The sequence below is a fragment of the Macrosteles quadrilineatus genome, unplaced genomic scaffold, assembly GCF_028750875.1.
Source record: "Macrosteles quadrilineatus isolate MER2022 unplaced genomic scaffold, UCM_ALF_1.0 Scaffold_7__1_contigs__length_78375512, whole genome shotgun sequence".
Taxonomy (NCBI): Eukaryota; Metazoa; Arthropoda; class Insecta; order Hemiptera; family Cicadellidae; genus Macrosteles; species Macrosteles quadrilineatus.
This window is the reverse complement of record NW_026542600.1, coordinates 63,907,668-63,925,338: the sequence shown is the minus strand read 5'-3', so window position 1 is coordinate 63,925,338 and position 17,671 is coordinate 63,907,668. Positions and strand designations below refer to the sequence as shown.

The window sequence follows — 17,671 nt, the reverse complement described above, 5'->3', positions numbered from 1 at the left end:
ACCCAGGCTATCAGGGAGTTTCCTCCTCCCAGAGATGTCAAGGGTATTGCTAGGTTCATCGGCATGGTAGGTTTTTACCGACGCTTCATACCCAATGTTGCTGAATTGGCGGCTCCTCTCAATGAGCTTCGGAAGAAGGGCGCCAAGTTTGTCTGGGGTGAAGCGCAGCAGACGTCTTTTGACCTTCTCAAGGAGGCTATCATGCAGCCCCCTGTTTTGGCGATGCCGGATTTCAATCAAAACTTTGTCTTGCAAACAGATGCTTCCTCCGTCGCAATTGCGGCTGTGTTGTCACAAGAGGTGGATGGTGTTAGGCAGCCAATTGCGTACGCCTCATGCACTTTGAGTCCCTGCGAAAAGAAAAGCTCTTCGGTGTATGAACTCGAGTGTTTGGCTGTCGTGTTTGGAGTCAATAAATTCAGACGCTTTTTGGAGCACAAGGAGTTTTTATTGGAAACCGACAACCAGGCACTCTCGTGGCTTCTTGCACATCCACGCCAGCTTGGGAAAATTGGTCGTTGGGTTGTCCAAATATCGTCCCTTAAGTTCCAAGTGCAACACGTTCGAGGCACTCAGAATGTGATTGCGGACACACTATCTAGGATGTACCATTCACCCGACGATCCTCCTTCTGACCAAGAGCAACCGGGTTGTGCCGTGCTCTTGGAGTTTCCACTCGCCTTTTCTGATTTCATTCCCCATCAGCTGAAGGATCCTGAGCTGGCAAAGATCATTGGTGAGCTTCAAAATGGGGGAGCCCACCCCCCATATTTTCTGTCCCAGGGGGCCCTTTGCTGTCGCGCTCGGCAGCGAGGTAAACCTAAAGTTGTGCTGCCTAGTCTTCTAATCCCTATGGTCTTTGAGTATTTTCATTCTTCTCCTGTGGGTGGGCATCTAGGTATCCACAAGACCATTGCGAAGGTTAGGGAAATGTTCATCTGGAAGGGTATGGATCGGGATCTTGCTGCTAGGGTGCGTTCTTGTCAAACGTGCTCACTGAGCAAGCCCGCTCAAAACTCTAAGTTTGGTTTGTTGTCATCTGAGGTGGCGGAAAGACCTTTGGAGAAGGTTTTCATTGACTATGTAGGGCCTCTCCCGCGTAGCAAGTCAGGAAATAAGTTCCTACTTGTTTGTGTGGATGCCTTCTCCAAGTTTTGTTGGCTTTTCCCCTTAAGGAATGCCACTGCACAGCTCACCGTGCAGGTACTTCGAACTCACCTCTTCCAACATTTTGGAATACCCGCCACCATTGTTTCCGACAACGGAACACAGTTTGTTTCCCATCTGTTCAAAAGAATGTGCTTTGGGCACGGAATCCGCCATGTGACTACTTCCCCTTACTATCCACAGCCTTCTCATGCTGAAAGGTTCAATCGCAATCTTCGTTCCGCTCTCATAGCTTTCCATGCTGACAAGCAGACCACCTGGGATCAGGAACTCCCTTGGCTTCAGTTTGCTTTCAATACTGCTCACCATGAGAGTCACAAGGCGGTCCCTTTCGAGCTGTTTCTAGGCTATCCGCCTAACAACCCGTTAGCGAATGTGTGGGGAATTGGCGACCTTCTGCCACCTCCTGGTGCGGCTGATGTCAAGGCAACTTGGCAAGCGGCCAGGAGAAACTTGATCAGAGCTAGGGAATTGGTCCGGAGGAAGCACAATCGTGGTAGAGTAGACAACCCTTTCCAGGTGGGGGATTTGGTGTTTTGTAAAGCTCATCCGGCCAGTTCGGCTGTGGACAAGAGAGCTGCCAAGTTGTGTCATCGGTGGTCAGGTCCCCACCGCATCCTGAGGTTTTTGACGCCTGTCACGGCGGAGCTTGGAGATCCGCGGACTGGAAAAGTGTTCCGGAGGGCGCACATTTCTCATCTCAAGCCCTTCCGCGGAACTCTTCCGTAGGCAATTCCTTCCTCTTGTGTCTGGGTGGGAAGTGCACTGGGCCAGAGAACCTGATCACTTCTCCTGTCCCCTGTGTTCTGCGAAGGAATTTCCCTCACAAAATTTTCCAGCTCTGGCCAGAGCAAACCCTGGGGGTGAGTTTTCCCCTCAGTTTGGAAGTCCCTTGGCGTTCCCCACCACAGACACTTGAGTTGTCTTTCAGGTCAATCTCTTTTCAGGAAGTGGGGGAGAGGCTTGTTTGTTTGTCCCTTTTGGAGAGGAGTGTCCTCTTTTGGGGAGGGAGGTTGAGCCGTGACTATTTCCACCGGGCGAATGTCACGACTCATGATCAATGGTTCAAGTGTTTTTTTTTATAGTAGGCTAGTTCAGTGTTTCGTTGTCACTTTCACGACCCCGAACAAGGCTGTGAGTCTTGTTTTTCTTACTCTTTCCGCCAGCAACTCATAGGTTCAGCGACGTCAGAGCCGTTTGCCTCGCAGAGGATTTTCAGAACAAATTTATCCTTTAACATCTGTTTCTATGCTTTATTTTTTGCAAAGCAGTTTTGTTAATTGTTCTTTACTTTTGTTCTGCTACGCAATGGTGTAAATTTATCGCGCCACGCGCGCCTTTTCGGGCCCGTGAGGAGGAACATGTAGCAGCCGCATCAGCATTGACGGAGTGGATTCTACTGCTCTTGGCCACCCCTGGATCATGGCCCCCCCTCTTCCGTCATGCTCGTTTCCCCCTCCGGTGCTGCTTGCCCAGAACCATTGAACTGAACGCCCTACCGCAAGTTACTTAGACCTAATTTATTGTTACCGCTACGGACTGAGGGATTTTAATTGTTATTTTGTTAATTTGTGCACAGATCTCTATTAATTGTTATTCCTTTTAAATTTTAAATTCTTTAGCCTAGGCTACTTGTTGATTTTTTAGATTTTATAATTTTTTTTTACATATTCTATTAAATTTCAATTTTGGGGCCCCTAAATTTTCTATAGTTACCATGAAATGAATTTATTAAAAGAGTCATTAGATATTTCATTGTTGTAATTTGTTAATTTAAAAGGTTAAAACTGATTAAATTTACTTTGACTGAAATTAGCCTATTTTGAATTTTTTTAAATTAATGTTTGTAAGTGAGTAGGTCAGAGTGGTATCAAAATTTTTTAAAGTTTAATTGAGAGTATTTAATTCATGTATTATTGTTAATTATTGTTGTTGTGTTATTCTTTTAAATGGTTAATTACAGCTCGTTTCTCTCAAATGGCGTGTTGTTCTTGAGCCTCCATCCATGGTTCTCATTTTGTTAAGTAAAGTTTTGTGAGCCGCTCCTCGGGCCTGCGCATGGATCACGCTTCCTTTTCGTTAGTCTGGGTGCAGGCGCGAGGGCATGGTTCAAACAGCAATACCGGATGCATAATAAAGGTCAATGGCCTAAAATATCACGATTGTGCAATATTGTATTTTGATGTTGAAATTAAAATCACGACAAAAGTTTGTATATATCCATGGTCGTCAATAGAAAGATAAAATATCCATAACAAATATTTTAATTTATAAAATAAGATTGTAGATTAGTTACAAGTTTAATATGTAGCCATAAACAGTTTTATGACAGTAGGCAATGGCCAGCGGCAAATTCAATATTCACGAAAATACTGATTAAGTTAGAGATAACATTTAACAGTCATCATAAAACTATTATTTTTATGATAAAACAGAATTGGAGAAAGTTGTAAAGAAATAAAAGTGATAAAACTCAACAGTTCTTGGAAGTACTTCAATACAACAATTATTGTCGTGATAAAATGTTAATGGATTTGGGACTGCTAATGGGTTTTTTATTGCATCATCACGCTAGTAATAAATTATGAAGATCGTAAACAAACATCTGATAAGACTTTTATGTGACGGAACCAACTGCCGTTGACTACGATAGTAAACTGAAAGTAATTTATTATTATAATAGGCTGTACCGAACCGAATTTGTACCGTGTAAAATGCTGTACCGAACCGATGACGGTAATCAAGCTTGTACCGTACCGTACCGACTTTTTCGGTGCACCGCAGACCCCTAGTTCCTATTCCATTCTTGCTTTTTTAATCACCATAAGCCCATTTGTAATTATTTGTGGGACTCGAGATTGGAAGATTCGAGATTCTAGATTTGATTTTTTTAGGATTCGGATTCGACCATCACTAGTCTGTACAACATACAGCTGTATACTGTACACATCCTATTGAATTACTTTTGTGCTAACGCAATATTAAGTTAATATCAAAAAGATTGTTCAAATAACTTAAGTTATTTATCGTTGGAGTATGTTTGAATATTTACTAGTACTATTAGTCTATGACTGCTCTAATTTTAGAAACATTGTCTTGAAATAAAATAAAAGGCAGTGACATTTATTCTAAACTTGATTCTTTGTTTTGTAATCCTTTTCTGTACTTAAAAAATAGATTTAGCCAACCTCTAAATCATTAAACAAAAATTGCATTTTAAAAAGAAAGTTTGTGACAAATTTATATTTGGCATTACATAAAGATTCTTAGTATAAAAAGTAGAGATGGACGGGATTGAATTTTTAGTTCGGGACGGGACGGGACGGGATTTTTATTTCCTTCCCGATTTTCGGGACGGGACGGGACGGGATTTTTTTCTGTGCAGTTACCAAAAAAGGCATACGACATCAATCTTTACCGTTTGTGGCACTGATCTATAAAAACCAAAAAATGGGTAACAATTTTTCAGGTACCTATAGAAACTTGTGACTCGCGGTCACGGTGCGATCATCAAAATGATAGCGGTAACGGGGTGATCGTCGGTATGACTCGCGGTCACGGCATGATCGTCGGTATGACTTGCGGTCATGGCATGATCGTCGGTATGACTCCGCGGTCACGGGGTGATCGTCGGTATGGCTCCGTGGTCACGGCATGATCGTCGGTATGACTCCGCGGTCACGGCGTGATCGTCGGTATGACTCCGCGGTCACGGGGTGATCGTCGTTATGACTCCGCGGTCACGGGGTGATCGTCGGTATGACTCGCGGTCACGGCGCGATCGTCGGTATGATTCCGCGGTCACGGCGTGATCGTCGGTATGACTCCGCGGTCACGGGGTGATCGTCGGTATGACTCGCGGTCAAGGCGCGATCGTCGGTATGACTCCGCGGTCACGGCGTGATTGTCGGTATGACTCACGGTCACGGCGCGATCGTCGGTATGACCCGCGGTCACGGCGCGATCGTCGGTATGACCCGCGTTCACGGGGTGATCGTCGGTATGACTCGCGGTCACGGCGCGATCGTTGGTATGACTCCGCGGTCACGGCGTGATTGTCGGAATGACTCGCGGTCACGGCATGATCGTCGGAATGACTCGCGGTCACGGCATGATCGTCGGAATGACTCGCGGTCACGGCGCGATCGTCGGAATGACTCGCGGTCACGGCGCGATCGTCGGTATGACTCCGCGGTCACGGCACGATCGTCGTTATGACTCCGCGGTCACGGCACGATCGTCGTTATGACTCCGCGGTCACGGCGCAAGCGTCGAAACGACTTCGTCTCCTGCGTTCGCGGACCTATCGCTCACAATAGCGGCGTCATCGGCACTCGCGAAGCGGCAAAATCACCGGCGATCGGACCAAATCCCGTCCCGAAAAATTCCCGATTCAAATGTAATCCCGTCCCGATAATCGGGAATATTTTTTTCCCGAAAAATTCCCGAAATTTCGGGACCCGTCCATCCCTAATAAAAAGAGCTCCGCTAAAAAAGTTTTTCCCAAAAACTAGGCTTGGGCTCAGCTTCATCGAAAATCTTAGGCTCACACACCTCTATTTCTGAGTGTATACATTTTAAGAACAGCTTGATAACTTTTACTGCAGCTTGAAGATAAAGAGATGATTTTAGCTGCTAGGAAGAAAAGTTTAATGAAAGGTATTTAAAAAGTGTTAAAATAATATAACGATTAATTGATACTAACTCGGATATCCTCAGGCCAGGACAGTGAGCTTCACTAGGCTGGGGGTGGGTGTACCTTGCAGCACTCTCAACGGACAACTTGATCCCCCGCGAATTGCTGCTAGTTGGTGGAATCTCTACAAGCCTTATAGAATGAGGTTTCCTCACAAAAGGTGTTTTTGTTGTCTTCTTTAACGGCTGCATTTGACGCTTGTAACAAGGGCCACTGTAAAATTATTTAAAATCTATTTTAAAATCCAAAAGCTTAGAAAACTAAAATGTTTTAACTTTGAGGATATATATCTCAAATGTTACAATGATGAAACGGGAGCATTTCACAAGATACAAAATCAATAGATCCACAGATTACACTTCAGATCACAAGATCCAAAAACATTAGATCACAAAGATCTAACGATCAGAAGATCCAAAGGTACAGTAATTACTAGAAGAAAAATGTTACATTGTGAAGTAAACTTATGAACAGTTAATATAAAACAAAGTCTCATTGATCTTTTCAACTTACGATAATTTTGAAGTTGTATTTAATTTAAGAGAACACAGTAAGGGTGGAGGTATTTGTGCTTTCATAAAAAAAACACACACAGAGTCAAAATCTGGGGTGTGAATTTTTGTAATTCTTTTTGGTGGGTTATTTTTTTTGTTGGTAAAAGATCAAGTGTATCGCTCGACGATCTCAAACATAGATAAACTAAAAACAAAGATGAAGCAAAGGGAAGCTTTGAAAAAATATTAAATGAAATATTTTATCTTTAATAATAAAGTGTTTATGCCAGTTTACTTTTGGTACATTTTTTTGGGACAACCGGTATATACAACGTTACAATTCAGTAACAACCAAGATAAGATATCACAACCAAATTTGGCATATCATTATTGATAATAGTAAGCTATTTTTTTGTGTTCATGGTGATAGAATGTCACCTATGGGGAAATCTTAAATAGGAGCATAAGTTTAAATATGTACATAGAATTAAAGGTCTTTACTAGCAGAATACAATGCCGCAAATTTGAACTCACCGGCCAACCGAGTAAAAAATGATAGTGGTTAAAAGATTCATTGAATTTGCTGTGCAATCATACGCTACTTCCTCAGGGGCCACTAGGAATGGGAAGAAAATCGTGAACGTAAGCATAGGTTGATATGTAGCCTACATCAAATTAAAGGTCTCGTTGAACTAAAAACAATGCCGCAAATCGCACCTCAAATGGACAACCGAGTCAAAAATTGCAGCCGTTCAAAGATTTCTTGAATTTTTGACCATTTTGAATCATTAATAAGTTGCCATTTTTTACTCAGTTGTTCTTTTGAGCTCAAATTTGCGGCATTGTATTACTAATAAAGACCTTGAATTTGATGTGCATATTGACATATGTATACATTTATGATTTTCTTCCGTCTTCCAGCAGGCGTTCCCCTTAGAAGGTAGCGTATAGGAATAAACATAGCAAATTAAATGAATCTTGAAAAGGTGTCATTTTTGACTTCATTTTCCATTTGAGGTCCGGTTTGCGGCATTGTTTTTAGTTCAACAAGACCTTTAATTTTAAGTACATATCAACCTATGCTCACCGATTTTTTACCTACTCCATATGGCCGTCCCCCATAGGTGACATTCGATCACAAAAAAGTAGCTTACTATTACCAGTAGGCCTAATGATATGCCAAATTTGGTTGTGATATATCTTTTCGTTGTAAAGTTAAGACTTAATAGTCACCCTGTACATATAATGTTTTTGACATTTTTGGATATCAAAATGAAAAACTTGATCGATCTCAAGTCTAGGTTTTACCATGAAGGTAAACGGTTCATGAATAAGACTTGGAATGGTATTTTGGACAGTAGGATATTTGATCGACCAATATGAAAATTCTCTCTACAATTTATTTAGAATAAATAATGTAAAAAATCCACTGCTTTGAATTGCCTGAATTGATGTGTTAATTCTTGCACGTCCCTTAGTTTTGATCTCCAATAGTTAACTTACCAATACAGTTTGGATCTTTCCACGAGAGCGTAAGACTCTCCATCTCCAATAAAACCGCCACAGGATGTGCAGCAGAAACATTCTGGATGGAACTTATGATCACCAGCCACCATCACTGGACCAGTTATGATCTAAAAATTGTACAAAAACTAACATAATTGAAAAACAACATTTACAATTCTTGAATGGGAGTGACCTGTAAAACGAGATTTGTAGAATAGAGATTACATTTTACCATAATTTGTATTGTAGGGGTAAATTATAATCTCAAATGTACTGGATTTTAATTTAAACCCTATATGATGCCAACTTAAACATGCCTCCTAGCAGGTCTAAGTTGGAGCGTAAAACAATTGTTCCTTCAACCGAGATGATCTAACTAGTGCTCGAACTTGTCTTGTGAGCCTACTGAGTTTATCCTCTTAACATGTACATAATTGGCCTTATGAATTAAACTTTTTAAACCAGGGGTTATATAAGCCAGTTATCCCTGCACTAATTGTGTGGCATCTATCAATTTACTCCGCGGCTTCAGTAAACTTGTGAAGTTAATGTTTTATGAATACTGGTAATTTCTGGATTTTAGACTCGAGTTGCGATAAACTCTAGCTTGTGAACCGTCACTTTCAAAATAATGGTATGTATGTATTATGGATATAGTACCACATAGGCTTACCAAAACTAAAACTTCTTTTAAACTAAATTGCATTTACTTTTTCAATAAGCTGCCTGAGAATGCAAGAGCTTAAACAGGATGTTAAACAGGAAGCAGGAGATGTTTAAACAGGTTTAAATCTGTATTGTACACGTGGCTGGTAGAAAATCTCTTTTATAAACTTGAGGAGTTTTTTAATACACAAGTTTGTATTTCTTTTAATACATTAATGTATTGTTTTATTTTTATTTGCTATATGTTACATTTGTATAACATTGTATAACAAATTGACTTGTCCTATTTCTGTACATAAACAGATCAATGGAAATAAAATATTCTTATTCTTATGATATAGGCGGAATGATATAGGTGGAAATTTCTTTTTGTAGATATAAATTTAATTACTATAACAGTCCGTTTTCTTAATCTGGTGCAAGATGTATATGATTTCTAAAGTTTGAGCTTGTTGTCAATAATAACAAACTGTGCTTGGAGCTTATTAGACTGTAGGCCTGATTACCTCCACTACTGGGACCCCTCTTAAAATTAAAGTCGGTAAGATTTTATCTGCAGTAGCAAGAGTTTTGAGAAGTGATTGTATCTCCCTCAGCCAATCGTATGTTTAGTAGTTACGCCAATGCCATCTAAGGATATTTTGTAAGAGATTATCAGATTATAGATTTTATAAGGAGTAGGTATGTATAAAGATTTAATCAAATAAGCCTTTGGCACCTTTTACAGCACCATTGGCAGATATCAGGACTGTTGACCCTCTATTTCAACGGTAGGTCTATTCTCGCCATTCTAGCAATAACGCTTTTAAGATGGTCTACAGTAAAGCAACTTCTTGTAAAAATCAAACTGTGGGAACATTAATTTATAATCTGATACAACCTGACATCCAACAAACATTGTGTACACAAATAAAATAAAAAAAGTTATAATACCTGACTACAATCCTGACATGCCTCTCCGTATCTGGCCCAGTAGTCATCCTTGCAGAATAAGAGCCCGTCTTTCTCAAAGTACCAGGAAGAAAGAGAGGCATCACAAGCAGAACACCTAAATGGAAACAAATGATTGAGTGACCTTTTTCCGTTCTTTTTATTTATTTTTTATTTATTAAACATCATCACGTTACATCAAGTCTCTTGACAGGTGATTTGTCACAAAGTCTAATACTATACTACATTTTAAATAATAAAATAGCTTACAACAGAAATAAAGCAAATAATAAGCTACAAAAATATGGGAGAAGTAATATCTTTCAAATATACTCATCTTCCAGATATTCTTCTAAGTAAAATGCCCTCTCTAAAAGGAAATTAAAAAAAAAAAAATAGTTTTAGTGAATGAGGCAATGTTTTTAATCCCAGCAGGTAATTTATTGTAAATTTTTGGCCCCATGTACTGAGGGGATAAATGAAAGATTTTAAGCCTATGTTGAACTGGTTTTATAATATTTTTGAATATTGTGTTATGTGGATGAGATTGTTGACAGTCCATGATGTGTCGAAATCACTTTTAACCATTAATGCCAATTTGTAAATATAAGAGCTAAAAAAGGTTAAAATTTTAAAATGAATAAATAAATCTTTACAATGTGTTCTACGGGGGACTCTGGCCATTAATCTTACAGCTCTTTTTTGGAGAATAAATATTTTTTTGGCCTGGCTTGATGAGCCCCATACAGTAATTCCATAATTCATAATCGATGAAAAATATGCGTGATATACTACTATTTGTGTTTCTAGATTAGTAGTATCCCGAATTATTGTGAGAACAAATGTTGCTGAGCGTAGTCTTTTTGATAGGTTTTTAAAGTGTTTTTGCCAATTTAGTTGTGAATCGATTTCTATTCCCAAATAATTTATTGACTGTTGTGAATGAATTGTAGTTCGAAGTTTGTATTTACAATTATTTTTTGGTTAATATTGGATGCAAAAAACTGAATTAGTTGAGTTTTTGCCACATTCATGGACCATTTACTGCAAACCAGTCCCCGAGGAGTTGAAATTCCTGAGTTATTGAGGCTTGTATGAACTGTTTGTTTTGTCCTGTGCAAATTAAAGGGGTATCATCTGCGTATTGAAAGGTGGACATCTTAGTAGCATTGCATAGATCATTAACATATATAATAAATAAACAAGGGCCAAGAATGGAGCCCTGAGGAACTCCATTGGGGTTAATGTTCCACTCTGATTTATAATTTCTCTGCATTTTTTGTACAATAAGTCTTTGATTTTGGTTTTTTAAATATGATGTGAACCATTTTAATTCAGTATTTTTTATTCCATGCATACTTAATTTTGCTATGAGTATCTCATGATTCACACAGTCAAAAGCCAGAACACACACAAATCAACACAACACAGTCAAAAGTGTGTGTGATAGGTCACATAGCACACCCACAGTTTTCTGCGATCCATCCAAGGCTTCTGCAATGCAGTTAATCATTTTTGTTATGGATTTTTCAGTACCGAGTTCTGGGCGGAAACCAAACTGTGAAGGATTTATTAAATTATTCCCACCGACTAATGGACTCAAAAGTTAAAACTAACTTACTCAAAGAGAGGTTATGTTTTCGTTTATTGATTCGTTGACTTATTGCAAATAATAATAAGCTAGTGACAGGTAAAAACTCATTGCAGTACAGTAGTACGTAATAAAACCCCATTTGAACAAGCAGGCGGCAAACAGCTGTTTTCCGGACTAATTTTATGTGTCGAAAGTAAAGGGTGTCTAGTGTCTACTAAATTCTGGATAAAAGATTCATGGACAATTCCCATACATTTAAGGACACTTTGTCGCAACCTTTGTCGGTGCGATTACCAAATATATTTTCCTGATTTTTCAAACTGTTTTAATCTTGTTCTTCACTGTAGTTGTACCAAAGAGAAAAGTAAATAATAATAGACAAGAGTTAAATTTCAAAATATAAATTGATTGAAAGTAAACAAACATATACTTTAGGTAAAGCTTTATAGTGTAACAGACAAACGCAAGCATTGTCTCCCGCGATAGTGACAAAATCCTAAACATCTCCATTGGTCACGGAAACATTATCATATCATATCCGATCCAGGCGGATTAATTTGGCATGATTTAATCCCTATCACAACATTAAGTTCTCAACTACTTTTGAAAAAAAAAAATCATTAATGCAGAATATTGTAACTTGGTTCTTGGTACAAAATCGGTATGGTAAGCGGCTACCAGTAAGCATAGAGTAAGATTATTGTCTTTTCATTTGCAAAGTTAACTTCGACACATAGCAATCGAGAATTAATTTATCTTAGCATGGGGCAGGCCACACTTTTCCGGTTCGGCGAAACTGCCGATCCGGCGGGAAAATGCTCCGGCGAAACCGCCGGATATTCTCTACCTCGCCGGACCGCCGGATCGGCGGTTTCGCCGGCCCAGTGGGTAGCGGGGCATTGTGCCTTATGGAGATGAACACACATACCGGCGAAACAGCCGGAACTGCCACTGCCCCCACTCCTCAGTCCTGGTTTAACCCCCAAGGGTGGTGGTTGATTTTTATTATAGCACAGTGTCCAAGTGGTGTATTTTGTTTTGTTTTGCTATTTAGTTAATTTATTTTTTATTTTTTAGTCTACTTATTTTTCTACATCATCATGGCTAGATGTTGATGTGGATTTACTTATTAGTTTGGTTCATGAGAAACAAGAACTTTGGGATAGGTCTTTGGAAATTTACAAAGACAAAAACAAAACGAGGGACAGCTGGCGTCAAATTTGTTCCGCACTGAATCCAGCCTTTCCAGCGTCTCATATATGTGTCTTGTCCTTGTATTTGCACTATAATCTTCGATAGTAGCTCGTCGAAGTGTAGATATCATCGTCGTCTCCCGAGGTCACGGAAACGTAATCGTCATCTCCCGCGGTAACGGAAACGTCATCGTCGTCGTCCGCGATCGCGGCAAAATCATGAACATTTCCCGCGGCTGTTTAGACATCACCATCATCTCCCGCGGTCCCGGAAACGTTATCGTCGTCGTCCCATCGGGAGTTATTATACATCGATGCGTCGTCCGCGATCACGGCAAAATCATGAACATTACCCGCGGCCGTGTAGACATCATAGTCGTCTCTCGCGGTCACAGAAACATCATCGTCATCTCCCGCGGTCACGGAAACGTCATCGTCGTCTCCCGCGGTCACGGAAACGTCATCACCGCCGTCCGCGATAACGACAAAATAATGAAAATTTCTTGCGGCCGTGTAAACATCGTCATTGACTCCCACGGTCACGGAAACGTCATCGTCTTCTCCTGCGGTCACGGAAACGTCATCGTCGTCTCCCGCGGCCACGGAAACGTCATCGTCGTCTCTTGTGGTCACGGAAACGTTATCGTCGTCTCCCGCAGTCACGGTAACGTCATCGTCATCTCCCGCTGTCATAGAAACGTCATCGTCGTCTCTCGTGGTTTCGGAAACGTCATCGTCGTCGTCCACTATCGCGGCAAAATCGTGAACATTTCCCGAGGCCGTGTAAACATTGTCATCATTGGCTTTCGCGGTTACGTAAACGCAAGACAACGATCGTGGCAAAATCATGAAAATTCCCGACTTTGAAATCAAATTTAAGACTAAATCCCGACTTTTCAAGACCGTTTTGAAATTCAATACTAATTCCCGACTTTCCCGATTTTCCCGACTACTAGACACCCTGGGGGACAGACATTCGAAAATAATTAAAAACTTATTTTCTTCATTTCTCAACTGTAAAAATAGAGTGTAAAATGCTCCATGTAGCTGTCTGTTCTCCAGAATAGGATGCACCCGAACATTTCGGTGGTGTTTTCTCTTCCTTCTGTGGCGGATCAAACACAGCAAGGCCAACTTTTGAGGTCTTGACAGCACAATTTCTAAGACTAAACTGTACTAGTCTAAGACAAAACTGATCCAGAGTTCATTGCACTCTATTTATTGTCGCCGGCTCCGGCAAAATAGTTTTCACCAGAACAAGTGTGTTCTGACCCTCAACAGCGAATCCGCCGCATCCGGCGTCCGGCGTCTGGCGGTTTCGCCGGTAAGTGTGTCCCTGGCCTTAGAAAATGCAATGACATGTTTAAGACCAAGTAGGCTTGCGTAATGATGAAAAATTAATGTAAACAACAATGCTTGTGGTTTTGTCAATTGAAAGTAATATCCATAAAAATGTTTTATCTTACAGAATAAGACTGAAGATTAGTTTAATATGAAACCATAAACAGTTTTATGGCAGTAGGCAATTGCCAGGGGCAAATTGATTCAAGATGAAAGTACACTTTAGAAGTGAAATTTAACAGCCATTATAAAACTATTATTTCCATGATAAAATAGGTAGGATCTAATAATAATTCCTCTAGTAATAAATAAAGAAGTTGTAAAGGAATAAAAGTGATACAACTTTTATGAGCTAAGCTATTGACTCACCAGTTCTTGGAAGTACTAGACTTAACATTTGATTGCCGTGATAAAATATTAATGGGTTTGAGATTGCTAATGGTTTTTTATTGCATAATTACTCTAGTAATAAATCATGAAAATGTAAGCAAACATCTGATAAACCTTTTATCTGTTCCTAACCAACTAGCGATCAATAAAATTATTGCCCAATACAGTAGACTCCCTCTAGTTCGGCCACCTCTGGACCAGACCACTGGCCGGACTACATAACGGCTGGACTAACCAGATGTAGTAGAACCTCAAATATTCGGGGTAATGGGGGGGGGGGGCCAGGAAAACTGAAAACCTGGGTTAATCCAACATGGCATAAACACCCATAAAACACCTAATACTGTATAAAATGGATGTTAATGTGATAATTAACTTGCATTTTACATAATAAAAATACGAATAATAGTATTGCGCAATTGTGATATGTTAAGTCATTAACCTTGGTTCAGTAACGTTTAAAATCGCGCTTACTTAAGCAAAACAAAAATTACACAACACTGTACACGTACAGCAATAAATCACATAAAGAACAGAACAATAGAAAGTCTATTACTGCAAGCTACTGCTACCGTAGTATCTGCATAGGCTAGGCTACTACTACATGTTGTTTCAGAACATAAGAATGTCGATATAAAATATTAGATAGCTCATAAAACCACTGAAAGCACCAATGAAAGGTGTATGCTCAGAATCTTTTGAAAAACTGTAAAACCAATAATTAATCTTATTTCAACAGAGCTACTACGGTACTGATTGCATAAAAAAATAAAAACTTTCAAAGAAATAAGTCCTATTTGAAAAAATTGCATTTATTTCAGAAAGATTACCTAAAGCACTCTGTGTGCCACTCTTGATTGAGTGCTTGAACAAACTCATCATCATCAAGGTGATTAAGACAGCCAGCACAAACCAACAACTCCCTGCATCCATCCACATTTTCTTTGCCTGAAAATCACAACAAATATAGGGACCTATAAGTTTGTAACAAACATTAAAATAAAAAAAAAAAATACTTATTGAACATTTAAAAACTCTACTTCAACTCCAGAGAACCCTGGAACTGCCATATTAGGGAACCGGTAGTTAGGTCTCGACTCATATCTGTATTGTACCATAGGGATCGGAATGTTCCTATCTCTTGTAAGGAATCGGCAATACATGGCAGAAGTGTGACAAAGCAAATATGAATTATTTATTTATTTCACACGGTTAAGTACACCATTTTTACAATAATCATCAGCAAATACAAGATGGCCTAATTTAAAATAACACTACATTACTTAATGCAATTAGATCATTGAGATTGAAGATTTCTAGATTAATTTTTAGAATTGTAAATTGTAGAGTATAAAATCTCTAGTAATGTAAGTTATAGCTACCTATATTATAGAAAATTAACTTATTACCGGTATGTTATTTTTGATTTGTTAGTGTTGTTATTATTTTGTTATCTATTGTTATGGTATTTAACTATGGTCTTGTTGTTGGATTGTAGAATTTAGCCTATCTTGTTTTCTTCTTTTAAATTTTATATTTTGTTGGTTAATCTAAAACTTGTTTAGAAGTTCCTAGTGTAGTCCTAGAACACAAAATATTGTAGGCCTAAACTTATTTGTTAAAGTAAATTGTGAAATGAAATGGCCTGTGTCCGTCAATAAAGAATGAAGTAAGTTATAAATTAAGGAACAAAAGAAATGGAAGATTAGATTTAGGAAACGTTAAGAAATCAATAATTTATAGATGAGTGTGTTACCTGGGCATAACATATCACAGTTTCTTACCTGGGCTCACCCTAATATCAATTTAAATGTAAATTAAAATATCAATTAAAAATCGATATACTAAACTAAAACAGAGTTTATAGTCAGCTTAGATTAAGGTTACTGGATTTATGTTTCAAGGATCAATGCAGATAACTTATTGGTCCTTGAAACTTACCTATCTAGGTAGACTCACCTATCTGTTGGCACAAACAACCGAATGAAAATATTGATTATTCGATTGTTTCATTCTATATATCGTTTGGTTAGTTAGGTAAGGTAGGTACTAACCAAAGGATATATCGAATAATCGATATATCGATCAATATTTTCATTCGGTTGTTTGTGCCAACAGATACGGAAGTCTACCCTCCAGAAACCTTAATCTAAGCTGACTATTAGATTAAGACTAGATTGGTCTGGATTTCTTCTTGGCAAATGTAAGTAGGCTACTTAAATAAAATAAGAGACCAAGAGATGGTAATAATAAGGAAACGATAAAATTTGGGCTTAACTTTGATTCTGGAAACAATAAAGATAATTGAATGTAAATTGGATTGAAACCCTTTCAATACAAACCCCAAATAAGTTTAAGTTAACCTAGCCTAAGTTTACCTACTTTATAAGAAAATTATGGTACCTAATTTTGTATCCCTCCACAACACACGGTACATCATTATTCACCAACTTAGCTCAAATGATTACTGAAATGGGTGAACAAATTTAGGCTAACTACCACCAGCGATAAATTAAAAAGGTCTAAGTTAGGGTAGAGTAGTTAGGTTTGGTTGGATTGAGAACCAACTTAAATGACAAGCATTGAAATTAAGCACGAATTACACTTGGTAGTAAATGTGACCTATAAATTAAACTATAATGCTAATTTCTGAAATACTACAGGCTTAATGGTTAGGAGTAAACTAAAAGTTCATTTTAGAATAGCCTAGGGTATTTGACAGCTTCTGGGCTGTGACTTAACTATGGATAACTATATAAGAATATTTACCAACTGAACTATCCATTATGCTGGGAAATATTATTTTACATTTTTATTTCCAAACCCAACAAACTGTAACAATATTTCTCCATTTTCATCCAATCTCCATCAGAAATATAAAACTAATCTATATTACTACAGAAGCTAACAGACAGAACCCAGAACAGAACTTCTAAACCTAAACTACTCCAATCCAACCAACCAAACACACAACCACAACCACTCCAAACCATAACCCAAGCTGACATTATTTTGGTCTATAGAGGGTGTACAAATTCGTAATCATGTAGCTTAGCAGGTAATGTTGATTTTGCATTAGAAAATTATGTTTAGGAGAACTTGAAGAATGTTTGATTCATGATTTTGACGTTTATTGATTTTATTTATTTATTATTTCAACAGCAAAAGTCCGTAAACACAAAAATGCAGATTAAGAGTAAACAATACTTCTACCAATTAACAGAAGTAAAAACAAACTAAGCTAATAAATAAGCATATAAAAATATATGAAGTGGATTTGTCGTTTACATAAAAATAATGACCATTCCTTTTATTGCATGTAACTAAATTAAAATGATTAGTAAAATTGTTCCATTGTTGAGAGGAAATTGTGCATTTATTTTTGTTGGACAAGTTAGTTAACTTTTCGTCGTTGGATTATATAATGCAAATTTGAAAAAATATATCACACTGTTAAAATTGATTATTTATTTGATTTTGTTTTCTTCTGCCATCAAATTGTCTATGTTTTAAAAGTTGAATTCTCCTAGACTTGGCGTCCCATTCGCACCGGCAGCTGTCAAAACTGCATTTCCATCGTAATAGAGTACCATAGATAAAACATACTCCTCAAGGAAATATCATCGATTGAACATAAACCTTGAGGAGTATGTTTTATCTATGACAGTACAGAACTTAATGCTGATTCAAGTAT

The 17,671-nt window shown here is 38.4% G+C and overlaps 1 protein-coding gene across 1 annotated transcript in view; it reads right to left on the bottom strand.

The window, feature by feature from the left end:
- Nucleotides 1-16,885, bottom strand: part of LOC128997869 (LIM domain kinase 1) — a 66,141-nt gene extending 49,256 nt beyond the window's left edge. The window contains exons 1-5 of the mRNA XM_054423647.1: nt 16,747-16,885; nt 14,808-14,925; nt 9,463-9,577; nt 7,861-7,991; nt 5,873-6,076 (exon numbers count right to left, since the gene is read on the bottom strand). Of these exons, the coding sequence (XP_054279622.1) occupies nt 5,873-6,076; nt 7,861-7,991; nt 9,463-9,577; nt 14,808-14,925; nt 16,747-16,762 (584 nt within the window). The 5' untranslated portion in view covers nt 16,763-16,885. The remainder of the gene's footprint in view (nt 1-5,872; nt 6,077-7,860; nt 7,992-9,462; nt 9,578-14,807; nt 14,926-16,746) is intronic.
- Between the last annotated feature and the right edge of the window lie 786 nt (nt 16,886-17,671).